The sequence below is a fragment of the Penicillium brevicompactum genome (genome assembly GCF_028827555.1).
Source record: "Penicillium brevicompactum strain IBT 35665 chromosome Unknown utg000006l_segment0_segment0, whole genome shotgun sequence".
Lineage (NCBI taxonomy): Eukaryota > Fungi > Ascomycota > Eurotiomycetes > Eurotiales > Aspergillaceae > Penicillium > Penicillium brevicompactum.
The window spans coordinates 5,958,615-5,985,978 of NW_026623209.1; the positions used below are offsets into that span (position 1 = coordinate 5,958,615).

A 27,364-nucleotide genomic window follows, 5' to 3' on the forward strand; every position below is an offset into this window, starting at 1 on the left:
TTTACCAATCACGGCCGCTCTAAAACGGATTGGAGAAACTTAGAGAAACCGGGTTCTACATCTAGACTCTTTTCGCGGCGCTCTCTATCTTATAAAAGCCTCACATGTAAGTCAAGAGCTTCCACCATCAGAATTTTCGAAAATTCAACAAATCAATACCATTTCAAGTTTCATTCCATCCCATCCCATCCCGAAGATGGCGGATACCAAAGACACTGCTGAAAATGCTGCTAAAAAAGCATCATTCTTTCATGATGAAGATGAAGCTGATGTTAACCCCAACTCCGCCGTTGAGGATATAACCTATGAAAGTAATGGCCTCAAGGGAATTGTCAACTCGCCGTATGTCTGCGGTGCAGCTCTTCTAGCATCATTCGGAGGGCTATCCTTTGGCTATGGTGGGATCCTTGCCCTGTGGTATTGATATCTTCTTGCTAACAACATTCATTAGATCAAGGAGTAATATCGTTGATTCTAGTGATGCCTCAATTCATCGATCAATTTCCTGAGGTCGACCCTGCTGCTCCAAAATACGGTTTTCACACTGGGTTCCTCACGGGAATGCTCGAACTCGGTGCTTTCGTGGGGTGTCTCTTTTTTCCATACATCGCGGATCGCATCTCGCGCAAATGGGGTATCAGCGTTGCAACTGTATTCTTCTGCGTCGGTGCCATTATACAAACAGCGGCCAATGAGTACGATACACTCGTGGCTGGAAGATTTATTGGTGGAATCGGTGTCGGCACTTTGGCAATGGGTGCACCATTATACATCTCGGAGATCGCACCTCCAAATCTGCGAGGCTCCTTGATGGTGCTCGAGGCCATAAGCATCGTGGTGGGAGCTGTTGTTGCATACTGGATTACATATGGCACAAGGTATGTAAAGGCTTTCGTCTTCTGCCCAATTCCATCTACCAATGTAAATTTTAGATTAACCCTCCAAACAGAGCGGTTAGCGGGGACTGGGCTTTCCGTTTACCCTTTCTTCTTCAAATGATTCCGGCCCTGGTCGTCGGCTTTGGGATTCATTTGTTTCCATTTTCTCCTCGATGGCTTGCTCTTCGTGACCGAAAAGAAGACAGTTTGGCATCATTGGCTAAATTACGACGACTTCCGCCTTCAGATGAGACTGTTCTGTTAGAATGGAGGGGAATTCTTACTGAAGTTCGATTTCAGAAAGAGATCATGCACAACCAATACCCCAATACCGGGCCCGCTATGCTGGAAATCAAGGGATGGATCGATCTTTTCCGTCCTCGGTATCTCCGCAGAACAGCCGTTGCTATTGCTATTCCCTTTTTCCAACAGGTATTGTACCTCTCGAATGGTAGATTTGTCAAAAGCTAAAATATGATCTTAGTTTTCGGGGATCAACGCCTTCGTATACTACGCACCGACGTTTTTGTCAAGACTTGGTCAGAGTTACGATACAGCCTTAATCCTTTCCGGCTTAGTGAACGTTGTTCAACTTGTGGCTAGCATTCCTACGCTTATTTTTCTGGACAAGATTGGCAGGCGGAAGCTTGCTATCTTTGGTGGAGTTGCAATGGCTATTCCGCATCTCATAATGGCAGGCATATATGAAAGATTCAGCGATAGCTGGACTTCTCATAAAGGTGTCGGTTGGTTTGGTGTGGCCCTCATCTGTAAGTAGCGCCCGATCCTGGTCCCAAATCCACAGATTTGTCTGATATCCATGAATCCAGATATCTATGTCGCATGCTACGCTGCTTCATACGGCCCCCTTGCATGGGTACTTCCCGCTGAAGTATTTCCCAGCTCCAGGCGAGCAAAGGGCGTGGGTCTTGCAACTGCCACCATTTGGTTGGCTAACTTTATCATAGGTGTTGTGGTTCCCCAGATGCTCGTCTCGCTGGGATGGGGGACCTTCTTATTTTTCGGACTGTTTTGTGTTGCTGCTGCGATTTTTGCCTTCTTGTTCGTCCCGGAAACCGCAAACAAGTCGCTTGAACAAGTTGCTGGTGTGTTTGGAGATGTTCTCAATGATAGCGAAGATGAGATTCAGGCACGAATTGAGCGCGAGGTATGGGCTGAAACCCATCCACAGGTTTGAGCCCAATTGCCCTGGTGGCATGACTGGATATGCTTTCGGGTAGAGAGAATTCAATTCAATTCAAATGATGCTTTTGTTTACACGCTTCTCGTTTGTAAATAGGGGTATATTCTATCTTGTGTTAATCGCAAATGAACAGATTATTGTAGGAAAGACGGAATCTTCACACATATAAAGGGAGATATTCCTCATCCCGATGAGCTAGGTCGCCTCAGAGGATGACCCCCGGCGCTGAAAACAAATTCGTCTAAGTTAATCAGATCAGAAGAACTGAAAATAAGATAAAAAAACTTCAGTGTCTCCGACATCCAGAAATTCTCGATTGTGTCACTGAGTATTGGCTTACTTCCCTCGCAAGTGACATCAATAACAGCTGCGTTGCCATGATTCGTCTTGGAAGCATTGTTGAACGATTGAAACAAATCCCAGGCCTTGTCGAGAAGATCTTCGCGTCCAGTTGTGCGATAAAGAACAAACATGCTCTCAATAACATCCGGTCGCAACTTGGACGTCGCGTCCGGTATGCCGATAAACCCTTTAGGCAAATTATGATCTTTGATAAACGTATCGATGTTGAAATCCGAATCACTCCCGAGTTTCAGACCGTTCACTTTCTTCCAGGCCTCCTGCTTCCAGTGCCACTCGTTCCAGGGGCAATGTTTCTGAGACGCGCATGGCACTGTTTCTAGGACCTCTGGCATAATTCCATGTAGCATAGAATGGTGAGCCCAGATACACCCATCGACCAAGTTGTGTGCAATTCTTTTGTGGGCTGGGATGTTGAACAGAGCTCCTCCAAATGCAAACAGACCACCCGTAAAACAGGATCGATGGTGTACTTCCGATAAAGAATGCGTTCGAGGCTTGCCATTCTGTGTCATGATAACACGAACACTTCCTGGAAGGAGGAAGTGCTCTGAATTGGGATTCATCGCTTGGAAGAGATTATGCCCTGCCGCTGCGAAGGTAACCCTCTCATACATTCTGCGATAAATCGGTATATGGCCACCGGTCAACGCGTGGGCTCGTGGTAATATCTTATACAAATAATTTCCCTCGGCCCCCAGCGTGAATTCATCGCCCTCAAAAAGCTCTGCTCTGGGGTTCATAAAGACAGGCCAAAGACCCGGAAGCTTGGTGGATCCCTGCTGACGATCAAGTAACTCCATGACTCGTTGTGCAGCATCAAAGTACTTCGAGTCCCCGGTGGTCTGTGACAGTCTTGTGAATTCAAGGGTAAAGGATCCCAGCTCTGCGGTGAGGATATTCTCTTCTGCCAATTGCTCTTCGTGCCGAGAAGCCTTGTGCAGGTCCCAATGGATTATCGGCATTCGATTCGGGGTATCAAACGCAGAGTAAAGCATATCACCCAGCTCAACACATTTTGTCAGTAATCTTCCATCATTACTGAGATCATACGCGGCCAACAAGCCCCCAAGTAGGCGTATGCTGGTGTCATGGGTATTGATTTCGGGTGAAGGAGTAACTTCAAAATTGACCTGCATCACTGCAGCCACGGCTAGCTCGAAGTCTTCGTACATTTCCATAATCCAAAGGGTATCGAGAGTTTCCAGGAGCTTCAAACTCCAGCCTCCTCCGTTTATGGGAGTACCACTAACAGGTGCAATTCCATCTGCGGCCCAGGCAAGAGACTGATAAGACCTCCAAGACCGTTCAAACGTCTTTTTGATGACCAATCGCCGGGCTTGTTGGGTCGAAGGCTGCGAGTGAGAGGTTTCCGAGTGGATTGATTGAACCTTTGGTAGGTTTCGAGACTCTGTGGGAACTTGCTTGATCTCGACGACGGGGTATCGCAAGGGCATGTGACTCCATAGGAATTGCGACTGAGGACCGGCGATGGAGTTTTGGTTACTCTCTTGCTGCTGTGTGAATATCGGGACTGATGTTGGCTTGGTAATATGTCCTTGTCCATCAGTTGGGTGGTAGCGACGGTATGTCAGCAACAAAAGAATGACTGCAAAGAAGGCACCCAGAGCTTGACGTCTGGCACGACTCATGGCGAATAAAGGTCACAGTGGCATTATCAATTCAATATCTCGTGGGCCGCAAGCTTCCTGTACGAGATCAGAAGTAGCTGCTAAGAGATTGTGTAAAAGTGAGATGCACCACCTGGGCAAAGACAAAAGGCTCTATGTAGAAAAACTGCGATCCCTTTCTTCGTGAGCTTGATTAAGAACGAAAAAAAAAAAGATCAACTCGATTGTCACTGAAACGACTAACTGACACTTTTATGCACTAATTCCAAAGCGGCGTTGCAATATCGTGGGCAGCTTACGACGCCTCCATACTAGCAATCTAGCTGTGGAAACAACGAATCTAGAACGCCCATAATGGTGGATCTCTTCATGTTGGACTGTATACAGGACTCTTGAGCCTGATTGCGCCGAGTTGCCTTGAAATGTCAAGTGCTCAAGCCACTTCAACAAGCGTCCAACAATTCGTGTCTTTTTTCCTTTTTTCTGGTTTTTGAAGCAAAAAAGAAATCATTTGCAAAAAAACAAGTGCATCATCCGTGAATCGAACACGGGCCTCGTCGATGGCAACGACGAATTCTACCACTAGACCAATGATGCTGCTATGAGGTAATCAGAGGTTTGATGCTTCATCAATCTGCTTTAAAATGGTCAGCATATAGCCTTACACTCTCCACAAAATTGTTCATCTCGAAAAGCTGATGTTTGAACTGAGCTTCTATACAAAGAATTTCAAAATTTATGCCAATTACTGAACTTGGAATCCCCCGGGGCTATCATCTTATTGGAATGCGTTGATTTGGTGAATTCAAACATAGAAACTACCTCCAGGGCTCACCCTGGCGATCCCCGTACCGCTCATCCAAAATATATTTCGGTCGCCGTGTCTGTGTCCCGATGTCAGCCCCACAAAGTAGGAAACATTCGACAGAAACCTTATAAATTTCGTACCCAGCTCCCTGGTGCTTGGAGGTGACACTTTTCGCAACAAAAAGAAAAAAGAAAAAAGAAAAGCATCAACCTTGAAATTATTCAATTCCAACATTGGAAAATACCGATGAGGCAAGTGCACTCAAGAATTGATGAAAGTGCGAAGTGGATAGGTACCAAAAGTACTAGTTCGGCAGAATCAATTTTAGACAGACCATAACTAAGCTCGAAACCCAAACTAGTGAGCAGCGAGACAGAGCAGCGCGATGAAATGGAGGAGAAACAAACGACTTCCAAGCAAGATCAACCAGGGCAAAAGGTCCGGGACATCAGATAAATTTTTTAAAAAAAGGAAACAAAGCTGGGAATTGGGCGGCCCGGCTCCGCAGGTGCAGATGCAAAGTGGAGAAGGATTTTCGATCCAAAGGCGAATTGGATATTCTTCATCTGCAGCTCGCTCCAGCCTAAATGTGCGGGGGTGTGTCAAATTGAGGGGTTGGGAACCTTTTTCCAAGGTTCTCTCTTTTGCTTTCTACTCCCCATCTTTTGCCTCCCCAAAACAATGACAGCTACCATTGATCAGTTGCAATCCAGAGAGCGAGTGGAGCCTGGCTCCCACGATATCGCCCTGGGAGAATTTCCTTCAACCTGTTCGACGATACCCGAAAATCCGGATGGCATTGCCTCGGAAGTAGTAGAGCAGCTCAACCGAAGTCTTTCGGCTAAAGACAATGCAGGTGTTGCCTCACTGTTCATCGAGAACAGCTATTGGCGTGACCACCTGTGTCATTCATGGGACTTCCACACCATCAAGGGAAACCAAGCTATCTCTGTTTTCACCACTGGGCCGACAGTGCCCAGTAAAATTGAGATTGATCGGTCTTCCGCTCTCAAGGCCCCTCACGTGGGTCCTATAGATGCCTTTGGCGAGGTGAATGGTATTGAATTCTTCATCAAGATCACTACTCAAAATGGGCACGGGAATGGAGTTGTGCGATTAGCAGAAGATTCCGGAAAGTGGAAGTTCTTCACTGTCTTCGCCACTCTGGTCGGCGCGACCGGCATTGACGAAGCAACCGGCCCCAACCGGCCTGCCGGTGCGCAGCATGGAGAACAACAAGGTAGAAATAATTGGAAAGACCGTCGGATTGACGAGGCCAATTTTGAAAAGAAAGATCCGGCTGTTTTGATTGTTGGTATGTGGGCCTAGGAGCTTTTCGAAAAACTAAAAACTGACCGTAAAACAGGAGCTGGACAAGGCGGCCTGACTGCTGCAGCGCGTCTCAAGATGCTCAACGTCGACACCCTGCTCATTGACAGGGAAGAGCAAATCGGTGACAGCTGGAGACAGCGATACCATCAGCTCGTACTCCACGACCCTGTTTGGTTTGATCACATGCCGTACTTGCCTTTCCCTTCGAGCTGGCCAATCTTCACACCTAAAGATAAGCTTGCTGACTTCTTTGAGTCGTACGTCAAGCTTTTGGAACTTAATGTTTGGACCCGAACAGAGGTCACCTCATCCTCTTGGGACGAGAGCAAGAAACAATGGACCATTGTCCTCGAGCGCAAAAAGCTCGACGGAACCACGGAGACACGCACCTTACACCCTCGTCACATAATCCAAGCCACCGGTCACTCAGGCAAGAAGAAGCTTCCTGTATTCAAAGGAATGGAGAATTTCAAGGGCGATACCATGTGTCACAGCTCGGAGTTCCCGGGCGCAAAGTCCAACTCGAATGGCAAAAAGGCAGTCGTGGTTGGATCCTGTAACTCCGGACACGACATTGCCCAAGACTTCTTTGAAAAGGGATACGATGTGACCATGGTGCAGCGAAGCTCTACATGCGTGGTGAGCTCCAACTCCATCACGTCCATCGGACTCAAGGGATTGTATGAGGAGTCTGGACCTCCGACCGAAGACGCAGATCTCTACCTGTGGAGTATTCCTCCACCCCTTTTCAAGACACAGCAGATCAAAGTCACCAAGGCGATGAACCAAAATGATTCCAAGATTCTCCTCGGGCTCGAAAAAGCAGGTTTCAAGGTAGACATGGGTCCAATGGACGCTGGCCTTTTCATCAAGTATTTCCAACGCGGAGGTGGATATTATATTGATGTTGGCGCCAGTCAGCTCATCATTGATGGAAAGGTCAAGGTAAAGCAAGGCCAGGAAATCAGTGAGATTCTTCCCAATGGTCTTCGGTTTGCCGATGGCTCTGAAGTTGAGGCGGATGAGATCGTCTTTGCGACTGGATACCAGAACATGAGAACCCAGGCTCGGATAATCTTTGGCGATAAGGTTGCTGATCGCGTTGGCGATATCTGGGGCTTTGATGAAGAGGGAGAATTCCGGACAATCTGGCGACGCTCCGGTCACCCTGGATTCTGGTTCATGGGTGGCAATCTTGCCTTGTGTAGATATTATTCTCGTCTGTTGGCATTGCAGATCAAGGCACTTGAGGACGGTCTGACCACTTACTAGTCGTCAAAGCATGCTTTGACCCGGGCATGGAATTGAATGATGATGAATGTCGTGTTACCTACCTCTGATGAACCCAGCACGCAGATCAGGAGTACTCAGTATCCCATGTATGGTGACCCAAGCCTCACATGAGCAGCGGCTTTCGCAAGGAATTTTGCATTTGGAAAAAGATTCAATTCAGCCACCCTTCCTGAGAAGCAACCCAGACACCAAGTGTAAGAACATGCGTATACAACCACACTTCCAAATTCACATCCGAGTCCCCAGCGTAACTTCCATCAGAAACAGGATTCGTCATTGCCATACAGGTCCTCAAATGCTCCAATATTGAGCTCTTTCTTACAAAAATTTCGACTCCTTCCCGATTCATAGTTGCAATCCTACTCTTGCGACGTGCCTCGCGATCAATGGCGAGGAGCACGAAATATTCAGTCCCCAGAGACTCCGATGTCTCATCTGAATTAGCAGACAGTGTCCGCTTTTCCCACTGCATGAACATCTTGGATTGCCCGGCGCCGATGATGTTTTCTTCGTTTTTGATGGTAAATTTGTAACACGGCGTGCTTTGCCCGGAGGGACTTGCTGTGCTGCTCATGGCTTGCCAGATACAGTGCGCGTTGCGAAAGTGAATCGTAGAGCTTGATACTGCAGTATCGCTGGGTGGGGGCTGGTACATCGCAGCCACGACATCTTTCTCTTGGGTATTGTGGTCGTTAATTGAATTTTGGGATTCCTGTTCCGGTGATCGTTCATTTTTCGTGATATATGGCTCATTGACGGTGGCGTAGATATCTTTCATGCCAAGCTTAGGGCGCTGGGGGAAACCCTTTGTTAATTTTGATTTGCGAAGTGGTGGCTGCCATAGTTCCAGTACGGGGATTGGTCGGTGACCCCGTGATACTTGTTGGATCTGAAGGAGCAGCTTGGGGCTAAGTCGCAACCGCTGACTGGACCTTGAAGGTGGTCGAGCGATTTGAAATTTGGCCTGAATCTTGATCTTGAGTTGCGACGGTGTTCTGCAATACATCAGTTTTCTGCTTGGTGGTTGGTATTGATGTATATGTTAAATTGCGACGCACCGTTCCTCGCTGGCTGTGTCACTTTCGTAGCTCAGGGTGTCAGGAGAACCCATATTTGAGTTTAGACGGTCAAAAGGCAGTAAGCTGAGAGTTGTGCATGTCAAAGACTAGATCCAAGAGGTTTATAGGGAAAAATAAAATAGCTTGGCCCTATGGCCGTACTCGTATCTTCCGTGCACGAACCATGTGGAGACAGGGGTCCAGTCGACCATCTCGAAGAATTTTACGAATACGGCCCATTTTGGCTGAATTGGTTAATTCTTGTTGCCTGTTTCTCCATCGTTTGACATGTCAGTGTCTTATTGATGCCGTGTCCGTATCTTGGTGACATGAGGGGTTTAGGCATCGACAAATCCTCATTGAGCAGGGGTTGCGAGCCTTGCAAAATTTCCCGCGATGGGGCCAGAGCTTCTTAATTGGCACATGGGGCCAAAGGATCGTGATCCCCGTTTGATTCGTCCGTTGGCATTAGAATAGAAGGTGATTTGCGGCTATCCATCCGGGCAAGGGGCCGGGCGCACTTCACAGCCTCGAGTCTTCCGTGTGGGCGTCGATGCTGGTAGACCGAAGTCCGTACTCCGTATGCCAATGGCACCGTACTCCGTACGTGCGGGAGACATCCGAAGGCCCTGAATTACAGTGGTCGCGATGGAGAAAAGATGGAAATTGTGGATCAAGTGCGCTGAAACGGAGACGGACACGGTGAAACTAAAAAAAGACGCACGTTAGTATCGCGCCAAGATCCGACAATTTTATCCCGACCCCGCGACTATTACTACTTTGATGCCGACACCACGTCATTCTTCACAGTTCGAGAACCTTTCAAAGACGTCCAATCTATTTCTGATGAGCAAGTGGGAGTTCATGTCTTGGCAGTGCCTATCTTGCTCTCCTTTGATCTTCATGTTTCAGAACAGATGCTTGATCACTATTTCACAGAGAAATTGACCAAGATGGAGAGTCAGAATGAAGCAGCCATGATGCAGCTTGTGCTTGAATTCTGCGCATTGAGAGGTGCGGACCGAATTTCGAAGCAAACAATACTGGCTATACCGGGATTCACGCTTCAAGCGAGGAAACCCTCTGATCTGATGCACCCTTGCTACGGTAGGCTCCAGTGTAAGCATTTCAGTCCAATGTTGGGAACTGAGCGACACAAATCCACGCGAGACTAGCCCATCCAAGGTGACGGACTCAGTATAGATGCCGAAGAGGCGTTGTGTGCATAATAAGCGTGACGCGTCATACCTGAGGGAGATGTTCTGGTTAACCCAAAAATCATAGCATAATCATTTGTTGTAGTATGGAGAAGACAAAAAATTGCGATTGCGATTGGCTCTGAGGGCAGGCGCTCCTGTGCTGGGCGTTGCTGGGGGTAAGTAATAGCCCGCGTCTTCGGCCAAACATTGCAATCCTGAGTTGAAACACGGTATCCTGTTGCTCACAGCTGTGAGTGATCGCTAGCCGCCAGAAAGATAGAATGATGACCAGTCAGATCCTTTGATGCGATCGTGACGAGTTTTGACTCCGCAATAAAGAAGACTTATGATTGGCACCCTGGACGCTGGTATCTGAGACAAAAATCTGCTTGAGATTGGGTGAGACCTTGCGTATACAGCTAAGATCACTAGCCGGTGATATTAGGCATTGCATCTGCTTGAAAGAATGAAGTGGATTGCATTGAACTCCAGCGGTTAATAACAAATAAAGTCGCACATCGGCAAGTTCGCCCACGCAGACTCGGGGCTTACCGTGGGCTCCACAGAACCCGAACCAGGAACCACCCAAACCACTCAATTCACTGGAGCCGACCGGGTCAGATTACCCACTTGACAAAGATTGTTGCTCATCCGTGAAAAGTTCGGTGTTCCCAACTGCGCCTCGCTCGTAAATCAGACCTGGACCGATTCAACTCAAAGAAACGCCTTTTTTCCCGCCTTTTCGCTCCGATATATCCCATAGTCCCAATTAAAACTGCATTTTTGTGATCGGATGTAAGGAGAGGAGAGTTCCTTCAGGAGCTTGTAGTGTTGGTAGTGTCTTCGGTCTGGATGTGGGGGCGATGGTAGTAGCTCGGGTGCCGGACATCTGATCGACGATTAGCGAGGCGATCATCGGTGACAAAATGACAAAATGAAAAACTTACAGCGGGACTCAAGGTCGCGACCCCAGCATGCTTGTTGGAGATCCTCAAACCCTCGTGCGCGCACTTCGGCCATGTATAGCTTCTGCTCATAGCCCGGGCTGAATGGGGTCTCGCCGTCAGCGGGCTTGTAGTGTTTGAAGAGAGATGCGCCCAACGCCGTGACTGCGAGACAGGCGACAAGAACAATGACAATGATGGCGGAGTTGGTGAGGCCAGCCATGATTTCGGGAAATTGAGGACTCGAGTGATATTTGGAGAGAATGCAGATGTAAACGAGCTGCAGCAATGCGAGAAAGAAAGAAAGATGAGAAGCAAAGAAAGTAGAGTGGAGATGAAGTGACACAGAGCGCGCTTACGCTCACAGTCGTTCTTGTCCTTTGGAAGGTGAAACATAAAGGGAAGGTGCGTTGCACACCCCCAAGGCACCGCGACTGATAGTCTCGCTTGTGTTATTTGGGGCTTGTTTTTGTTAAGTTACGAAGCGACACTCGTGGGCTTGTAGCTTTTGCGGTGACTACTTGGCGCTGCTCAATACGATCTAGGCCTAAGGCCGCACTGATGGGGATTGTAATGTGATTGGCTCTATTAATTTCCTAGACTGTACTTTGTATCTGACCAAGAACTTAAGATGTTGAAATTTGGTAGAGGAAGTATCGAGATTAATGAAGAATTGTGATGAAGGCATTTAATCGAGTTCCGATGTTGTCTCAAATTCGATACAATACTAAGAAATACTACCAAAACCTCCAGTGATCGAACTTAATCCATGGATGCAAGTATCTCGAGATGCCCAGCTCTACCTTGCTCTCACAGAACGATGTAGATTACCGAAGGTACTCGAGATCAAATTGCACATTAAGTGCATAATCCGTATAAAATGTGACAATCCGCACAATCCGCTTGAGGCCTCGGCCATAAGCCCCAATGACAAATGAACCGGCGACCTTGCCGATAGGTGTTCCAAGAATGCCACGAAATTCCGGAGAAGGATTTTCCCATATGCGCGGCTCATCCAATGGCGTGTAAGACCTGTGAGGACCGTAAATCTCACTGGTGATAAACCCATAGGTAGCCTTCTCGATTACACTGGCAAAAACAACATGCTTGAGACTCTCGATAGGAAAATGAAACTCGTACACGCTTTTCATAATGTCAGACATATACGGATCTCCGGATCCCTTTTCTCTTCTGAACTTGTCAGTGACAATCACACCTCGTCCAATTCGGCCCTCCCATCTTGTCAATGTTGGAAGCTGCCTGGTGTATTTGGAGACAGTGGCCTCGTAGATCTGGCCGCCGTGTTCCTCTTCTGCGTCGGTGGACACCATCCCCATTCCTTCAGCCCAACTTGTCCACTTTTCATCCAGATAGATCGAGTTCATATAGGCAGTCCACTTGCCCGAACCCTGCAAAAACTCAAAGCACAGTCTGGATTTCCTGATAGGGCACTTAAATGGACCCGTATTCTCCACCCACATTTGCATAATTTCGCCTTGTCGCTCCAAGTGGGCTTTGCTCGACGCCATGTTCAAAGAACTCCCCATTTGAGAACTGTTGAGTGTGACTTGAACCTAGAAGAAAATATTTCTATCGGCAGTTCTAGGCCAAGGCTGTCCTTTAAGCTCTGTTAGCTTGAGTGGTTAGATTGAAGGGTAGAGAGTAGGTTAAATATGGGATGATATGTGAAAATTTTGGGTTGTTTACCTAAAAGACCGCACACAATGGCAAATGGCAGACAAAGGCAACGATACCAATCAATGTCATTCTGGGTTCCCCGTATGAGGCCGAGCGGCTTTGTAAGTCAACAAAGAAAGCAACAAAGACCATTGACAGCGGACCATTGACAGCTAAGAACGCAAAACACGATTTCACAACCCGAAGACTCTCCCCATCGAGTGGCCCCCTGGCGAAAATTCCGGTTTCTTCTCCAGTAAAGAGTTTCTCAGGATGTATGAAGTTTCTTTGCCTCTCAATGGAACAACAATTTCAAAGACAGTCAACGCCGATAAAAGCCGAAAGAATGATGGAAAGCATGATACGGATACCCCTTAATGGGAGAACCCTGAGTTTTCGACCCACACCCGGCCGCAGTGTAGAAAGAAGCAAAAAAAAAAAAAAAAAAACAAAGAGCAAGGGCAATGAAAAAGATCGTGCTGAGACTTTTCTGTGAGATGACATCAGTGGACATATAGATCGGCGTGGTCTTTCTTGATCAGATCAGCCCCCTTCTCAGCCACCATGTACACCGAGTTTTGAATTCGACAGTCAGGAATAACTGGCATAATTGAGGCGTCGATTACCCGCAGTTTCTTTATTCCATGGACTTTGAGGGAAGGGTCGAGCACCCCTTGGCCAATGTTCTTTGACAATCGCGTAGTACCACAAGGATGAAATGAAGTCTGAGAGCGTTCCAGTACAGTGCGTCTCATCAACTCGTCGTCATTCAATGGCATTTCCCATGGATATTCATCGACGATGATGTCTTTGAACCCTTCACCGTTTTTCAAAACGTCGTAGCTGAACCGGATGCCCTCCCGGATTGCAATAATGTCGAGCTCATTATTGAAGTAGTCAAGATTGATGTTGGCTTGCTGAAGCGGATCGGTGCTATTAAGTGTAATTTCACCACCTTCAGACAAGGGACGAACAAGGTCAACCATAACAGTGATATAATTTCCCTTTTTCGGGGTTGGATAATGCCACTGGAAAGCACTACCAAACATGCAAACGAAGTCAAGTTCAAAATGCGGTTGATTATAAGGGCAGAACGGATCAACTCCTCCGTTGTCGGCCTTTGCTTTTCTATACCGCTCGTCCTTTTCGAGATACTCGTCGATGCGCGGGAATCCGACCATCTCGAGGAAGCCAGATGCCATTGGTCCTCCGAAGCTCTCTTTGTAGGTGATGATTGCATCATTTTGCTTTGGGCCTGGACGTAGGATGTGCTCATCCATTCCAAATCCGTCTTTGACTTGAAGGACAAAGGGAACGCCGGGATGATCAAGCAAGTGCTGTCCCACGTGAGGTGAATCAACGACAACTTTGATGCCATGGCGCTCTAACTCGGGCTTAGGGCCGATCCCGCTGAGCATTAATAGCTTGGGGCTTTCGAAAACGCCTTCAGACACGATCACCTCACGATTAGCATAGAAGTTATGCTCTTCTCCAGAAGTCGTAATCACGGTGATGCCTTTACAGGAGCGATCGGATTCGTCAATGATGAGGCTCTTGCTGTGGGTCAGGGCTGATACAGTTATGTTGGGCTTGTTTTCAAGGCAAAGAAAGCTCCCAGATCGCTGACCCTTGTAAATCGTGTTGACGCTATGCGTAAGGCCGATCATCTCGCCATCGAATATGTTCTCGGTGACTGGCTTTCCAGTAGACTTCCAGCCCTGTGTCAAAAGATCGCGAAAGCATGCCATATCGGGAATAAGCTCGGAGTGGGAGATCTTGATAGGGCCGCCGCTGCCGATATTCTTGAGCTCGGGTGGATGAAGACCATTGTCATCATGATACGTAGCGCTTTTGCGGAGGTAGGGAAGAAGGCTATCCCACGTCCACTCCTTCCCACCGTACTCTTCCCACATGTCAAATGTACCTTTGCTTCCCGGAGCCCAAGTGAAGTAATTGATCGAAGAGCTTCCACCAATAATCTTTCCTCGGGTGTTGGGCTTCTCCACCCGCTCATAGTCGTCTCGCTTGATGAGAGTGGTCTTGTAGGCCCAGTCAAATTTGCTGTTTCGCAACTCCATTGCACCAGATGGTGTTCTGATTTCCGGAATGTTGATTGCGTCGCCGAGACCAGCTTCGACTATCAAAACACTGACCCGAGGGTTCTCCGCCAGACGACTCGCGACCATGTTTCCCGCTGTGCCCCCACCAGCCACAATAAAATCGAATTTTGACCCGTTCTTCGCAGTCATTTCTACTCCTTGGTGTACAAAGCGACGAGAGGTTCGAAGGACAAGGATAGTGCGCGGAAGCGATGAACAAATTTGGGGGTCAGATCACGACCGGGTGCCGGAAGAGCTCATAGTGACGATACCTAGACGTAAAAGTGAGAGTTGTATTGGATCTACAGATGGGCTTTCATCGCCCATTATAGCTCAAAGTTCTCATCTGTAACCACGGTTAGCACTGTCGTGTACCAAAATTCCACAGTCATTGTGGTAGCCGGGTTCCAATTCCGTGCGGGAGGCCCGGTTGATAGAAATGATCCAGTAAAGTGACAGCCGAGATATGAGAGGAGTGAAGAGAGATATCTTAGTCACACGAGATCTTGGAAGGGGCAAAGGGGGACTCTCCGTGGAGCAGGTTCTGAAGTATAACCCAACGGCTTCATCTTACTTCCCGAGAGAGAATAATCACTATAAAAAATTGTACTTTTGCACGCAATCTAATTTCAAAACTATAGAAAACAAAAATGAAACTATATCAAAAGGCTATAAAAGAGTGAGCCAAGGCAAAACATCGCAATTTACTGGGTTTCCCTTCAAGCTTTTCCTTAACATGTGGCCAACGGGGACATGAAAATGGGAAGTGGTGAAGGTGACACACGAAAGAGAATAAAACTGATCCATCAAGGGGTGCCAGAACTATCGTATCGTCCGTCTGCAAGATTTGGACAGAGTAAATCGTCCTTACTACCTGCGGCGGTAATGACCACGCCCGTGAACGGGGCAGTTAGGATCATGTCCATTGGAATGATGACCAGCTTGAGAATGATGACGACTTTGATGGTGGACAGTCTGGTGGTCATTCACTCCCCTGCGATGGCACTCAGAGTGTCGATGGCCATCTTCACGACGGACATGCTGTCTCCCAGCACTTCCAGCTTCTGAGGTAGCCTCCCCGACTTCAAGGTCCCATAGAGCAGGGTTCTGTAAGCTCTCAGGGATGCAGTCAATGAGCTCCTTGGCAAAGCTCTTGAGATTTTCATCGTCAGAGCGCCGAATGCGCGAGATAGATGTGGGAATCGTTTGCTCAAGGTCAAGGGTACATATCTCGAACTCGTAATCACGTTCCGACGCAGAGCTTGAGATTGCATTGGGAAGCTTTCCAAAAATTCCATTTAGCATGTCGATGATTTGGGGAACGCGATTGGTGGTATTACGAAGGAGGTAAATGACCTCGTGTATCGTTTCCATTATACCCATGCGTTCCAGGTTGTAGGGATCCTGCGAAAGGTGTGGACGAGGCATCTTGACAATTCTTAGACTCGGAATGTGCTTACGTCGACGGTAAAGTGGAGGTAATTGGTGAATTGAAGAAATGATCTGGGGAGTTTGAACACTTTTATATCTTTGGGGTGCTACTATTCTGGAATATCACCGCTCTCATGAGCAAAGCAAGGCTACCGACAAAGGTTCTAACCTTGAAAGTGCATTTAATGTGGGTGCATGGTAGATTATCCGCCCAAAGGCTTCAAGGATACAACCAACCTTGGAAGTCAAAATCCTTGGAGGGACCTACAAAGACCATAGACCCTCTAAATATACAACCTTGGCTTACCTAGTGAAGTCGCTTTTGAGCCCACGTACTCCATATTCACTCTTTGTTATGCAAGATGTGTGAGGGTTCGACCAAAGGACTGAACCATCTGGACAAAATTTTTGAAATGCCAGAAAACAGTCAGTCAGTCAGTCAGTAACCAAACCAACTCAACAACACATGTTCATCCAATTCTGAGTAAGTTTACTATCAAAGTAAAATCATATCAACTCAATGATTACGTCATGTCAAAAACAGAGGCGCTGGGGTCTTTGACTTTCCCCCCCAAAAAAATGATCCACGACAAAGATAGCGCTTAGTAGTGACAAAGAAAAGCCTGGGGCAAATTTGAGTATTCGCTTACAGAGAAGATACTAAAAATGTGCTAGGGAATATGAATAGGTAATGAGACTTTGGTAAATATTTTTAGAGGAGTGTTTGATAAGCCTGGACGACATCCCTGGAAGGCCGGGACCTCAAGTTCAGTATTTGATGGACTAGGGTGTCATGTTTTTCATAGCAGTCTTGACCTTTGGACAAAAAAGAGCCTCAAAGGCTACCCCAATCCTACAGATCTCAAGAGGATTAGCCAACGAGACTCAGGATACGGGATTTGGGAAGGAAGGGCCATCATAACTTCCGCGTGGGCAGAAGCAATCAAACGGTTTGGGCTCACCTCATAGGACCCCTAGATACAGATTTAAGTTATCTAGTCACCAAAATTATTTTTTTACTACACCACAACGCTAATTGACGGTAAATCGGCTGTCGTAAATGAAATCGCTGCCTTTCGAGTTGCAGATGCAGGATGAAGAACTGATCGATTTGAAACAGGCACCGGTTTGGGGATGTAACGACTTTATGAGAGCAATGGAGCTAATTCTCATGGATAACACGGTTTTATCGACAGCGTATGACCTAAGCGCTTTGAGCCCCAAGCCGGTGAGTCAGACTCAGTTGCACTGTACCAAAACAGCTGCTACGCCTACGCCAAGTGCTGCGCCGGGCAGAAAGTGAATGTTGAGTTAATATTATACTGTTGAACCTTGGAAGTGTTGGAAATTTGACAGTTGTGGGGTGTCTTGTGGACAAAGATGAACGTTATTTAAATTTCAGTTTCCTCATATATCGCAAGGTCAACACCAGCTTGAGCACATAAATCCCTGAGCTGGTCCCTCATGTCAGTACACCATTCACCAGGATCCAATTCCCAGAGCCCTAAAGTAATGCCCCGAAGGTTTGGAGTGCACGTCTTCCAATCTTGAATCCATGAGTGAATGAGGCCGAAGACGGCATGGTCCGTCCAGTCCCACACAGGCAAATGGGGTGCGCTGATTGAATCTAGATTCTGATTTCTCATGTCGTACGTGAGGGTGACAAATTCGACGTTCTTTGGGATCATTTCCTGGACTCGCTTCGTTATGTCTTCGGTAAATCCTACCAGAAATGCTAATGGGATTTGAAGTCTCGAGAGCTTATGCATAGAGACCAAAGCATGAAGCGATCCCTTGATCTGAACAGCGGGATCAAATTGATCGCCCCCTCCAAGGTCAACAGAACCGATCAAGGTCAAATCCTCCAAAGTATCCCGAACATGAGATATCGCAGCACCAAGAGAATCAAGATCGACGATGGGGGGATTAACCTCATCCTCAATCCCAGAGTCGTAGTACATTTCCCAGCGAAGATTTGTAACACTTTTGCTGATTGAAAGCACTTTGCATAGATATAACTCCCGGATTGCAGTCAAATCAAGTGCTTTCAGCCTCGACGGAACGGGTGGGCGTGCTGCATTTTCGGTGAAATGAACCGGAGTTTGAATGGCAACTTTCATTTTTTCAACGGTTGGCAAATAAGAGAACGGCAAAACATCTTCTGTATTTTTGACACTTTTGTCGTTCCTATAGTGGCCGTTAAGCGTGGGGCGAAAGTAAACCTTTTGAAGATGCCGAAAATCCGGTAGCAAGATGATCTGCAGGCTCATAAATTGCTGAACGCAATAACATGCCAATAAACTCACTCCGTTCAACAAAGGCAGATTCAAGATTGAGGTATCTCAGATTTGATAGTTGTACCAAAGAAAGTGCCACCAAGGCATCCGTCTTACCTTGGGACACTCCTTTTATCCACACGTCACTGAAGCGGACTCTGGTTCCCTGGATAAATGCAATTAGTCTATCCATATCGATGCTGAAATTAGGGACCCTGGAATCTCCGTAGTGGCTCGCACCCAGAGACCCGACATGGCCTCCGAGGTGGAGACTTGTAATATAGCTAGACAACTGAGGTCTGCAAACCAGTGTCCGCAAAAGTTGGGTGATTGGGGGAGCAGATTTAGAGTCTTCCCAGATCCATACGATCTTCGAGTAGAGGAGTGGCCCAGTGAATGTGCGAACAATTTTATTCACGAGACATAGTGCGCGGAGGTCAGCACGTGAGAGGGACTCGGCCACTGAATTAAATATCTCCGCTGGTAAGCTATCCAAGCCGGGTGGCGGTTGATGTTTCTATTTCCGTTAGCTATGTGATTGAAGGCACGATCGTTGGCCACAGACCGGTTCCATTGTCAGTGGCAGTGTTGATGTAGCCGCCAGAGGGCACTCCTCGTCCGAGTTTTTTTTTTTTCTTTTTCTCCCCACAGTCAACTTGTCAGTCGCACACCGTTTTGTGTTGGACAGTGAACCAGGATACTTTGGCGACTGGTGAACTTGACAAAATCCAAAAGAGTTGAAAATCAAGGAGGGCGCCTGGGGAGTTCTTTAACGAAAATGTTTTTTTGAACGCTAGAATGAAGACAAGAGGGTTGACTAGTGCCATCTCGGAGTGTTATCCGCAAGACGCTAGCACCCGATGTTCCTGTCGCCACCCCGTACCCGGGGCCCGTCGGTGGGTCTGGCGAAGGGTCCAAGAGAGTCATCCACGGACGAGGGTCACGGCTAAGGTATCCCATCTGTTGGGTGGTCAGGTGACCCGGTTGACAGGGTATAGATAGCTCGCTCTCTCTCCCTTCTCTTCTTCCTTTTCCCCGTCCTCTTTTGTCTAGCTAGAATCGATCTACTGCTACGCATACACTCCATCATAGACCGATTACTCGCTACCAGGTCCATTTCCTAAAGGTAAAATCTGGCCGTGGTTTTATAGTCGTAGCCTCTCACACTGAATTTTCCATTGCTGTGATACTTGACGTAGGAATACGTTATCTCTAGACCAGAACTCCTAGGAATATCGGTAGGCAGTGCGGTTGCTATTGGAGCAGGCAAAAGCTAGAAGGCAAGATGGAGGGTAAAGGGGCTGATCAGGGGAGAGCATCGGGGTGAGCGATCAGGTTGCTCACTGAGCAGCTCAGGGTCGCCCAGTGGGCAGCTTAGGGCAGCGGGGTGACTACATAACTCACCCTGGAACCCGGGAGCCAATCACTTCCTGAGGCGACAATGTTACTCCGTACCGTCAACATTATTACAGGATAGATTTTGTCAATCTCGCGAATGTTATGTACTACATTCAAGATCAAGGAGATAGTCATTGATCTAGAACATTTCCCTATATCATAACGCAGATAAGCTATCCCGGCTTCCACGGTTAGCTGTCGATCTACCAGTGGACACTGTATTGTGAGATACGAGAAGGTTGATCTGTGAGCTCTTATCGTTGAGAGGCACTGCAGACCAATCCCGCAACAACCTTCCTAATCGGGAGTAGTCCATATCCACATGACCCAACTTGAAGCCCCTCAATCGATCCCCCGCGTGAATGACTATCTGCGAGGAGTGAACATGAGATCGTCAAACTTCGTCAAATCATTTCATAAGACACGGAGACTTGCACATTCTATCTATGCAAGTGGGCATGTGGTTTCCTATTACAATCGTCTCACTACGGCTATTACCGGCGGATTTATTGTGGCCAGGGCCTGAATGGAGAGACGATATGCAAGGACTCCACAGTTCATATGTATCTCCCCGGCTGGAGCTGCCCAGATAGGCTAGCCGCAAAGGCCAGGATAACGAGACTGGCTCCCAAGAAGCCCCCCAGGGCTGAAATAGATCCCTGAGCCCAGCTATATGATCCCCATTACTCCCTCCTGGACTTGAAACTTTACACACGCAGATACCTTTCTAAATCTCCCTGAGGACTGGCACCACAACAATAACCAACACTTTGATTCTACCCCCTCACCTCTCACCGCACGGAATTCCACCGTTTCAATTATACTTAGATGGCGGTTGTCTCTCACTGTCCCCAACGGCTCCACTGGCACTCTTATACTATATCGCTATCTCAAGCCATTCGCGGAGCTAGTAGAAAAAGTCCTCGGAATTCTAAACACATTCGCTGAACCTGTCATTGCTGTTCACGAAATTGTAGTGACAAAACAATGTCAATCGAAATCGGCCCGCTAGCCCAGGCCGATATTCCCGGCGCGGTAGAATGCGTGCAACAAGCGTTTTCAGATGATCCATATTTCCGATGGGCTTTTGACAATCCATCCAAGGTATGGAATGTCCCTACCCGAAAGTCGAACCCCAGCCTTTTGCCCCGCAAGGCAAGTGATGCAAGGGATAGGAAAGAACAACCCCTCCTTCCACTCGGCAGTGATAACGGAGGTTGATAGTTTAACGTCGAGCGAAACGCTGCTTCTCTCGGTGCCCACTTCCAATATGGTATCAACTGTGGTTGCCCGATATCCGTTGCCAAGGTTACTCGTGCTGCCAGCGAAGACAAAAGCGGCGCAGAAATACGTTTGCCGCCCGGTAGCGTAGTCGGTGTTGCCTGGTGGTATTCACCGCAGGCACAATCAATGCCGCAGACATGGACAGTCTGGGCACAAGACTGGGTTCTTTCATTTCGACAACTCGTGAACAACATTCGCTTTCTTGGTCGAGGTGGATTGAACGTTCATCGATACAAGATTTGGAAGCAGGTACAGCAGAAAGCGCACGACGCCATCTGGCAAGATCCTCGTGGATACTACTTCTGTAACGTCATCGGAGTCAGCTCACAAGCCCGTGGCATGGGAGTAGGAAAGAAGCTCATGGAAGATGTGATGGAAAAAGCCGATCGGGAGAACATGCCTTGTTATCTCGAGAGCTCCAAAGGGTATCCAAATGTTGCCATATACGAGAGGATGGGCTTCGAATTGATCAAAGAGATTGAATGTGTTGATGGAGGGGATGTGTGCAAGGTAAGTCCATTCCAGGAGGTAGGCACTTACTGCGCTTGTCGTGAAGACTGACTGTTGTGACTTCAGCTGTACTGCATGACCCGCAGTCCCAAACACAAGGCATAGGTTTTGATTTTGCAAAATTTGAGCTTACTGCTTGGTGCATTAGCGTAGATCGATGGAAAATGAAGTACGAGAGCAAGAAAGTTTATTGGCGCAAATTCGTGTTGTGCATTTTTCTGTAGTCCCTTAAGATGTGCCAAGTCCCTTTGTGTAGCCCCGGGTGAGATTTGTGGTAATTTTAGGTGGATGAAAAAAAAGTAAAGGGGGTATGGTTGCTTAAAGGAAAGCGAGAGGGAAATAAACGAGAAAAGAAAGAAGAAAGTAAAGTGAACCATGTGAAGTATATGAAAGTGGCGAGAGTGGAAGTAATATCTTAGATAGTTGGGAGATGGGAGAAAACGAAGTGAGAGAGAGAGACCAGGAGCTGCGGCAAAATATCATGGTAATGAACCCGTGAAGTGATCTTCTACCCCGTACCTTGTTGAGATACTGATAGGGCTTGGATTTTTGAATATATAATTTTTCTAGCTGGTAGCATGCTGGATTGCCAGGATATAATCAGGTCATCTTGATTCTTTGAAAAGGGTGTCTACCCTGGCATCAGAAAGGTCATCTTACGGACACCGCCTCGCTTTCCCCCAAGTGATTCATTTACGCTTCAATTTACAAGGAGAAGAGTCCACATCTCGAGTCATATGAAGACAATGAACTGCCAAGTGTCAACTCTAATAATTTGCACCTGTTTCGGCTCACCAGTTACTGGCTCAGAAGCTTTGCTCAGATAAACGCCCCACGCTGGGTGTGACAAGTAAAACTCTCAGGGCCATTGATCTACATGATGGCGATCAATAGAAGGGAGAGTATTGAATAATTTCAAGTATCTCAATAACCATAATTTCGAGACCAGTGGACTATCAATTAAGTCACTTCCAAAAGTGTGCTAGTTGAAAGACGGAGCAAATACGAAAACTCGAACATTTCCGCAAATTAACAAGGGCCCCAATTACCGTGGGCGGCGCATCTCCAAAGTCCGATCGACCTGCAAACACCAAATAAGCGTAGCCACCGTGGTTTGGCACTAGTGTGCCGTCGCTTGACTGAGTATCCACAATAGAATACCATGGCGGCCCCGAGCCTCTGCGGACTATACCGTCGGGGAAATTTTATTTTTCTCTGGAAATTCTTTGGCTTTTCGAATTTCTTTCCCTTCAGTGTCTCTCCTGTGCCAGCTTGAGCCATCATGTCGGTCAATGAAAAAGTAAACGTGAACGACACCGAGCTGGGAAGCCCTCGAGACTCTGCGGAGGAGCATGAGGTTTTCAAGAAGACCGAGGATGGCGTCAGCTTCCGCAATGTCGGCTGGTTTAAAGCGTGTATCATCTTTGTGAAGGTTCTTTTTGCGACAGGTGTACTGTCGCTGCCCTCATCACTATACGCCCTGGGCGCGGTGGGTGGCTCCCTCAGTATCATCGGCTGGGGGGCGTTCAACACATACTCTTTTGTTATCCTGGGGAACTTCCGCAAGGAGCACCCTCACTGCCACTCCATCGCTGATATGGCGGAGGTTGCCGGTGGCTTTTTCGCAAAAGAGCTCACCGGTCTACTGTTCCTTATTGGCTACGTCCTTGTTACGGGCAGTGGTATCATTGGTGTGTCAACTGCTCTGAATGCCCTTTCGCATCACGCCGCTTGCACAGTCTGGTACTCGCTCGTTGCTGCTGTTGTGATCATTGCAACTGCCTCCGTCCGAAAGCTTCAGCATGTGGGCTGGCTCACCTATGCAGGTTTCATTTCAATTTATGCTGCAGTCCTGATCGTGGTTATCGGAGTCACCACGCGCGACCGACCTGCTGCTGCACCCCAGGAGGGCCCCTACGATCTGGGCTTTGTGGCCATCAACAACCCCGGATTTGCTCTTGGCATGGTCGCTTCTAGCACTATATTCGTTTCATCTGCTGGTACCAGTGCCTTTATTCCGGTGATGTCCGAGATGCGAAACCCCAAGGATTACAAAAAGGCGTTGTATTTGTGCATGGCTTTGGTCACCGCGTCGTACCTTGCTTTTAGTCTGGTCGTCTACCGTTGGTGCGGCCAGTGGGTTGCTAGTCCATCTTTGGGAGTAAGTGTTCTTTGCATCATCTATGCTTTGTTGTTTTTTCTTTCCAATTGCCTTTGCTAACATGATACTTTTGTAGAGTGCTGGACAAACAATCAAGATGGTATCTTACGGTGTTGCGCTATTGGGGCTGGTCGTGAGTGCTACGATCTATTTGCATGTTAGTATTTCCCTCATCCCAAGCATTCAAGGCTCATTATTTCGTTAGATTGCCGCCAAATACGTTTTCGTGCGTATCTTGGGTAAAACTCGCCATTTGCAAGCCAATACGGCTGTTCACTGGGCTACCTGGATGGGTTGTACGATCTCGCTCGGTGCTATCTCTTTTATTCTCGCTGAAGCTATCCCCATCTTCAACTATCTCATCGCATTGGTCGGCTCTGTGTGTTTTGCTCCTCTTGCCATTTGTCTGCCTGGATTCTTGTGGCTACACAGCAATGGACATTATCGCAGAGGCACCCTCATGCAAAAGACGATTTACTTGTTGCATTGGGGCATGGTCCTGCTCGGTGTCTTTTTCCTTGTCGGTGCCACTTACGGCGTCGTCATTCAGATTATTGACGCCTACGCCACTGGCGCAATTGGTACGCGAGCCATCCTTTCGTTTCTGCAAAACATATTATTGACTTTTCATCCAGGCTCGGCCTTCAGCTGTGTCGACAACTCCAACTCGTCCTAAGGACATGACGTGGTATAAAGCAAGCTTAATTATTGGGAGCTGGGCTCCTGGCAAGATGAGCGGATATCGGCCACGCCTGTCCACTTCACGAAGGTGTATAAGGGAACTTCGAAATAATGAGGAGGAATAATGAGATATTGGCCATCTAGATACGATGTAAGTGCATCGTCACAATGTAATTAATGAGTTGTCATAGAATGTTATAGCTTCCAAGCTCCAGAACTGTCATGAACCTAAGAATCCACCACTAACCCACAATTGGCCATGGCCCGAAGCGAGGGACAGTATCCACTCCCGGGCGGCCTTCCCCGAACCTAGGGCAAACTGTGTTAAATTCTTTCATTCCTCAAATCTTTGCAATTGAACCCCTTTTGAGATGACCTGCAAAGTTCTTACTTCACAAAGATTGGTATTATGTACACCCCTGCATATAAGCTGCATTGACCTGCATTCGCCACGAGCCTTGAATCTCCAATTTGTGACCCGTGTGGATTCCGCATCGCGCCGTGGCGCCTCAGAACGAAGGCGGACGAACTCAAAAAGTCTGCAGGTGGAGTTTGCGCGGGACACGTTGCGCGTGTGCCGTCTTTTTGAGCTCGGGGGCTATCGGCCATTCCAGAATCTCTCAATCCAAGGGGTTCAATCCCTGCAGTCCTCTTACCACGTGGGATTGCAATCGTGACCACGATGGTACATCAAAATAATACAACATTCTGGCAAGCAAGAATACTACTTGATGTTCCTGTGCGATGGTGTTTATAACTAGTTTGTAGCCCAACATAGTGAGAGCCGAATGTGAGAGCAAGCGTGCGAGGAATTTTGAGCAGTTTCATTCCTCGCGAATGCTTCCAAGGTTTCAATCTTATAAAGGTAGAAATTTGATGTTCTAAAATTTGTATATAGCCCAAGCAGAACAGACGGTCGCCCGGCACCAGATCTCTCTACCATTTTTTCAGGTTATGATCAAGCCCATTTTCCCAACACGCCCATTAAGATCATTCCAGTGATCAAAGAAAGACCACCAGTCAGAACTTTGCTCACTGGCGCGTTCAACATTTCGCCTCCCTCGATCACCCAATCACGTGCCCACATGTCCACGACGCCTACCCACACCAGAATACCAGCAGAGAGTGCATCAAGTGTTCCAAGCGCAATCAGAGTGCTTCGCTCATTTCCATTGAATGAGTTCAAGACACCAAGCCCGATCGCCATGCCAATGGGTGTGATTAATGCAAACGCCGCTCCCATGGCGGCCTTGGAAGGCAGAATGGCACCTGGAAGAGTCGCAATACGAGCACCAAGCGCCAAGCCCTCGAAGAATTGATGGAAAACAATGACGACCAGAAGTGTCTTGTAGAAAGAGTCACCAGCAACGACAAGGGTAAGACCAATCAGGATACTGTGGAAGAGCACACCTGCTTCCATGACAAGCACAGAGAATTTGTTGGTGGGCTGCGTGGGATCAGATGCACCGTGACTGTGACTGAGAGACGCCAGTGTTGACTGCGGTTGTTGCTCTGGTGAGTCACCATGTTGTCCCTTGGTGGTTGTTGGTTGAGCTTCAGTTTCAATCGAGTCTCCTCCAGCATTCCTGCGGTTACGAGCAACGATGATCCTGTGGCCAATGTACTCCAGCAAGAAAGCGAGAGCAATGCCACCCATGACGATCGCGGAAGTTGTCGCCTCGTAATCAAGCTCGCCAAGACACTCGTTGGTGAACATGAGGTTGGCGTGCGTATACAGCTGACGGAAGCGGTAAGTATGGATCACTCGTTGGTTGCACAAGACGTATCACTTACGTGGACAAAGGCCGTAGAAAGAATAATACCGGTTCCAAATTGCTTGATGACAGTCGAGACAACACCGTTGATTGAGGCAAATGGAAGCTTCATCAGAAGGATAGGTGCGAAAACACCGATTGCACTTGTTACCAGGATGACAAACAATGTTCCAATGCGCAAGGGAACATCATAGTCCCTGGTCTGAATGCCACATGAGGCATGACTGTCTTCTGATGCTCCTGCTCCGACACAGTGTCTTCAAATTATTAGCAGCTGGCCACAAGAAATCCACGGTAAAGGGAATCGTACTCAACACCAGCATGGAAATGGCAATTTTGTTCAGTCCCGCTGGAGGACTCTTCGTGATCGTCCTCACTGTGCTCATCTGTACTCTCTGCTGTGGCTTCTTCTTCAATGAGAACATCATTTCCATCTGCGTCCATGCAGTATCTTCGCCAATTTTGTCAGTATAAATTCGCGCAGGTGTAGGTGTAGTCACTTACGATGAGCTGCCATGTGTGTGACAACCAGTATACTGGGCCGGTATCCCAGTGGTGGGGGTAGAAGATGCAGATACTAGAACTTCTTGGCCATCACCCTTGATACAGTATATGCTTGAACCATGATTGTGACACCCGGTGACAGATGATGTTTGTGCAGATGTTGTGGCTGTGGCTGCGTATGCACTGGCAACACCAAGAGATATTAAAAGAGGCCTGAGAATCAACATCTTTGTGTCTTGTTATACGAATGGATCGAATTGGAAAGTTGAGATGGAGTGCGACAAAATCGTGGGCAAGTAAGCCTCTCTAAAAGGCACTTCACAATTTGCATGCAGGGCCTCTACTCAGGTGTCTCACCCCCAAGGTTCTCGATGCCAAGCTAAAGACCTTTCCACCTTTTTGCCAAGAAGAGTCCTGAGCTTTTTCTTCCGTCGGAAACAACTGTGTGCTCCCTCAAGGTACTCCCGCCCAGACTTCTTGGCGACCCTCCGCCGAGCCCTTTTTCTTGGCATCAATCAGGGCTTCTGCCATATGATTGCTGGAAGGAGAACATAAGCGGATAAATAAGCCCTCAAGGTCCCCTGGTCGTAAGTTGAATCATCTCTATGCCCAGATGCGATGGATACTAAATGCCGCTCGCTAAACCAACTTGGGTTTCCAAGGTTCGCAGATAGGAATCGATGACCAAAATCCTAGCGAAATGAAGAGCAGCAATCAGCCACATTCGCCTACCAACACCACCGAAGGTTGAAAGTTTGAATGGAAGGCTTGGAAGCTCGGAGCGAGCCGAGAAGAAAATGTATAAATGCTTCGTTTACCTCGTGCCAGAAAGTGCTATCCACAGACATCGCGACATCACTG

At 47.7% G+C, this 27,364-nt stretch overlaps 12 protein-coding genes across 12 annotated transcripts; 4 read left to right on the top strand and 8 right to left on the bottom strand.

Moving 5' to 3' along the window:
- Positions 1-196: 196 nt before the first annotated feature.
- On the top strand, positions 197-2,076 carry N7506_010470 (sugar porter family MFS transporter; the record flags this gene model as incomplete). The annotated part of the gene is made up of 5 exons (XM_056959763.1): positions 197-398; positions 452-878; positions 950-1,310; positions 1,363-1,648; positions 1,709-2,076. The coding sequence occupies 5 exons, from the start codon at positions 197-199 to the stop codon at positions 2,074-2,076; spliced, it is 1,644 nt and encodes a 547-aa protein (XP_056809153.1).
- A 188-nt stretch (positions 2,077-2,264) lies between these two features.
- Positions 2,265-4,094, bottom strand: N7506_010471 (glycoside hydrolase family 47 protein; the record flags this gene model as incomplete). The annotated part of the gene is made up of 1 exon (XM_056959764.1): positions 2,265-4,094. The coding sequence occupies one exon, from the start codon at positions 4,092-4,094 to the stop codon at positions 2,265-2,267; it is 1,830 nt and encodes a 609-aa protein (XP_056809154.1).
- A 1,468-nt stretch (positions 4,095-5,562) lies between these two features.
- Positions 5,563-7,485, top strand: N7506_010472 (flavin-containing monooxygenase; the record flags this gene model as incomplete). Its single annotated transcript, XM_056959765.1, has 2 exons — positions 5,563-6,196; positions 6,248-7,485. 2 exons carry the CDS (start codon positions 5,563-5,565, stop codon positions 7,483-7,485), a joined length of 1,872 nt encoding a protein of 623 aa, XP_056809155.1.
- A 172-nt stretch (positions 7,486-7,657) lies between these two features.
- On the bottom strand, positions 7,658-8,617 carry N7506_010473 (uncharacterized protein; the record flags this gene model as incomplete). Its single annotated transcript, XM_056959766.1, has 2 exons — positions 7,658-8,501; positions 8,565-8,617. 2 exons carry the CDS (start codon positions 8,615-8,617, stop codon positions 7,658-7,660), a joined length of 897 nt encoding a protein of 298 aa, XP_056809156.1.
- A 1,961-nt stretch (positions 8,618-10,578) lies between these two features.
- N7506_010474 (uncharacterized protein) lies at positions 10,579-10,930 on the bottom strand (the record flags this gene model as incomplete). Its single annotated transcript, XM_056959767.1, has 2 exons — positions 10,579-10,652; positions 10,711-10,930. The coding sequence occupies 2 exons, from the start codon at positions 10,928-10,930 to the stop codon at positions 10,579-10,581; spliced, it is 294 nt and encodes a 97-aa protein (XP_056809157.1).
- Positions 10,931-11,534: 604 nt separating this feature from the next.
- On the bottom strand, positions 11,535-12,236 carry N7506_010475 (uncharacterized protein; the record flags this gene model as incomplete). The annotated part of the gene is made up of 1 exon (XM_056959768.1): positions 11,535-12,236. One exon carries the CDS (start codon positions 12,234-12,236, stop codon positions 11,535-11,537), a length of 702 nt encoding a protein of 233 aa, XP_056809158.1.
- A 651-nt stretch (positions 12,237-12,887) lies between these two features.
- N7506_010476 (GMC family oxidoreductase) lies at positions 12,888-14,633 on the bottom strand (the record flags this gene model as incomplete). Its single annotated transcript, XM_056959769.1, has 1 exon — positions 12,888-14,633. The coding sequence occupies one exon, from the start codon at positions 14,631-14,633 to the stop codon at positions 12,888-12,890; it is 1,746 nt and encodes a 581-aa protein (XP_056809159.1).
- A 720-nt stretch (positions 14,634-15,353) lies between these two features.
- Positions 15,354-15,911, bottom strand: N7506_010477 (uncharacterized protein; the record flags this gene model as incomplete). Its single annotated transcript, XM_056959770.1, has 1 exon — positions 15,354-15,911. The coding sequence occupies one exon, from the start codon at positions 15,909-15,911 to the stop codon at positions 15,354-15,356; it is 558 nt and encodes a 185-aa protein (XP_056809160.1).
- Positions 15,912-17,305: 1,394 nt separating this feature from the next.
- Positions 17,306-18,764, bottom strand: N7506_010478 (uncharacterized protein; the record flags this gene model as incomplete). The annotated part of the gene is made up of 3 exons (XM_056959771.1): positions 17,306-18,219; positions 18,308-18,707; positions 18,756-18,764. 3 exons carry the CDS (start codon positions 18,762-18,764, stop codon positions 17,306-17,308), a joined length of 1,323 nt encoding a protein of 440 aa, XP_056809161.1.
- A 1,811-nt stretch (positions 18,765-20,575) lies between these two features.
- N7506_010479 (GNAT family N-acetyltransferase) lies at positions 20,576-21,487 on the top strand (the record flags this gene model as incomplete). The annotated part of the gene is made up of 3 exons (XM_056959772.1): positions 20,576-20,692; positions 20,813-21,382; positions 21,449-21,487. 3 exons carry the CDS (start codon positions 20,576-20,578, stop codon positions 21,485-21,487), a joined length of 726 nt encoding a protein of 241 aa, XP_056809162.1.
- Positions 21,488-22,664: 1,177 nt separating this feature from the next.
- Positions 22,665-24,219, top strand: N7506_010480 (uncharacterized protein; the record flags this gene model as incomplete). The annotated part of the gene is made up of 4 exons (XM_056959773.1): positions 22,665-23,543; positions 23,620-23,700; positions 23,749-24,124; positions 24,179-24,219. The coding sequence occupies 4 exons, from the start codon at positions 22,665-22,667 to the stop codon at positions 24,217-24,219; spliced, it is 1,377 nt and encodes a 458-aa protein (XP_056809163.1).
- Positions 24,220-25,182: 963 nt separating this feature from the next.
- Positions 25,183-26,730, bottom strand: zrfC (putative ZIP Zinc transporter; the record flags this gene model as incomplete). The annotated part of the gene is made up of 4 exons (XM_056959774.1): positions 25,183-25,962; positions 26,019-26,256; positions 26,310-26,450; positions 26,504-26,730. 4 exons carry the CDS (start codon positions 26,728-26,730, stop codon positions 25,183-25,185), a joined length of 1,386 nt encoding a protein of 461 aa, XP_056809164.1.
- Positions 26,731-27,364: the final 634 nt, after the last annotated feature.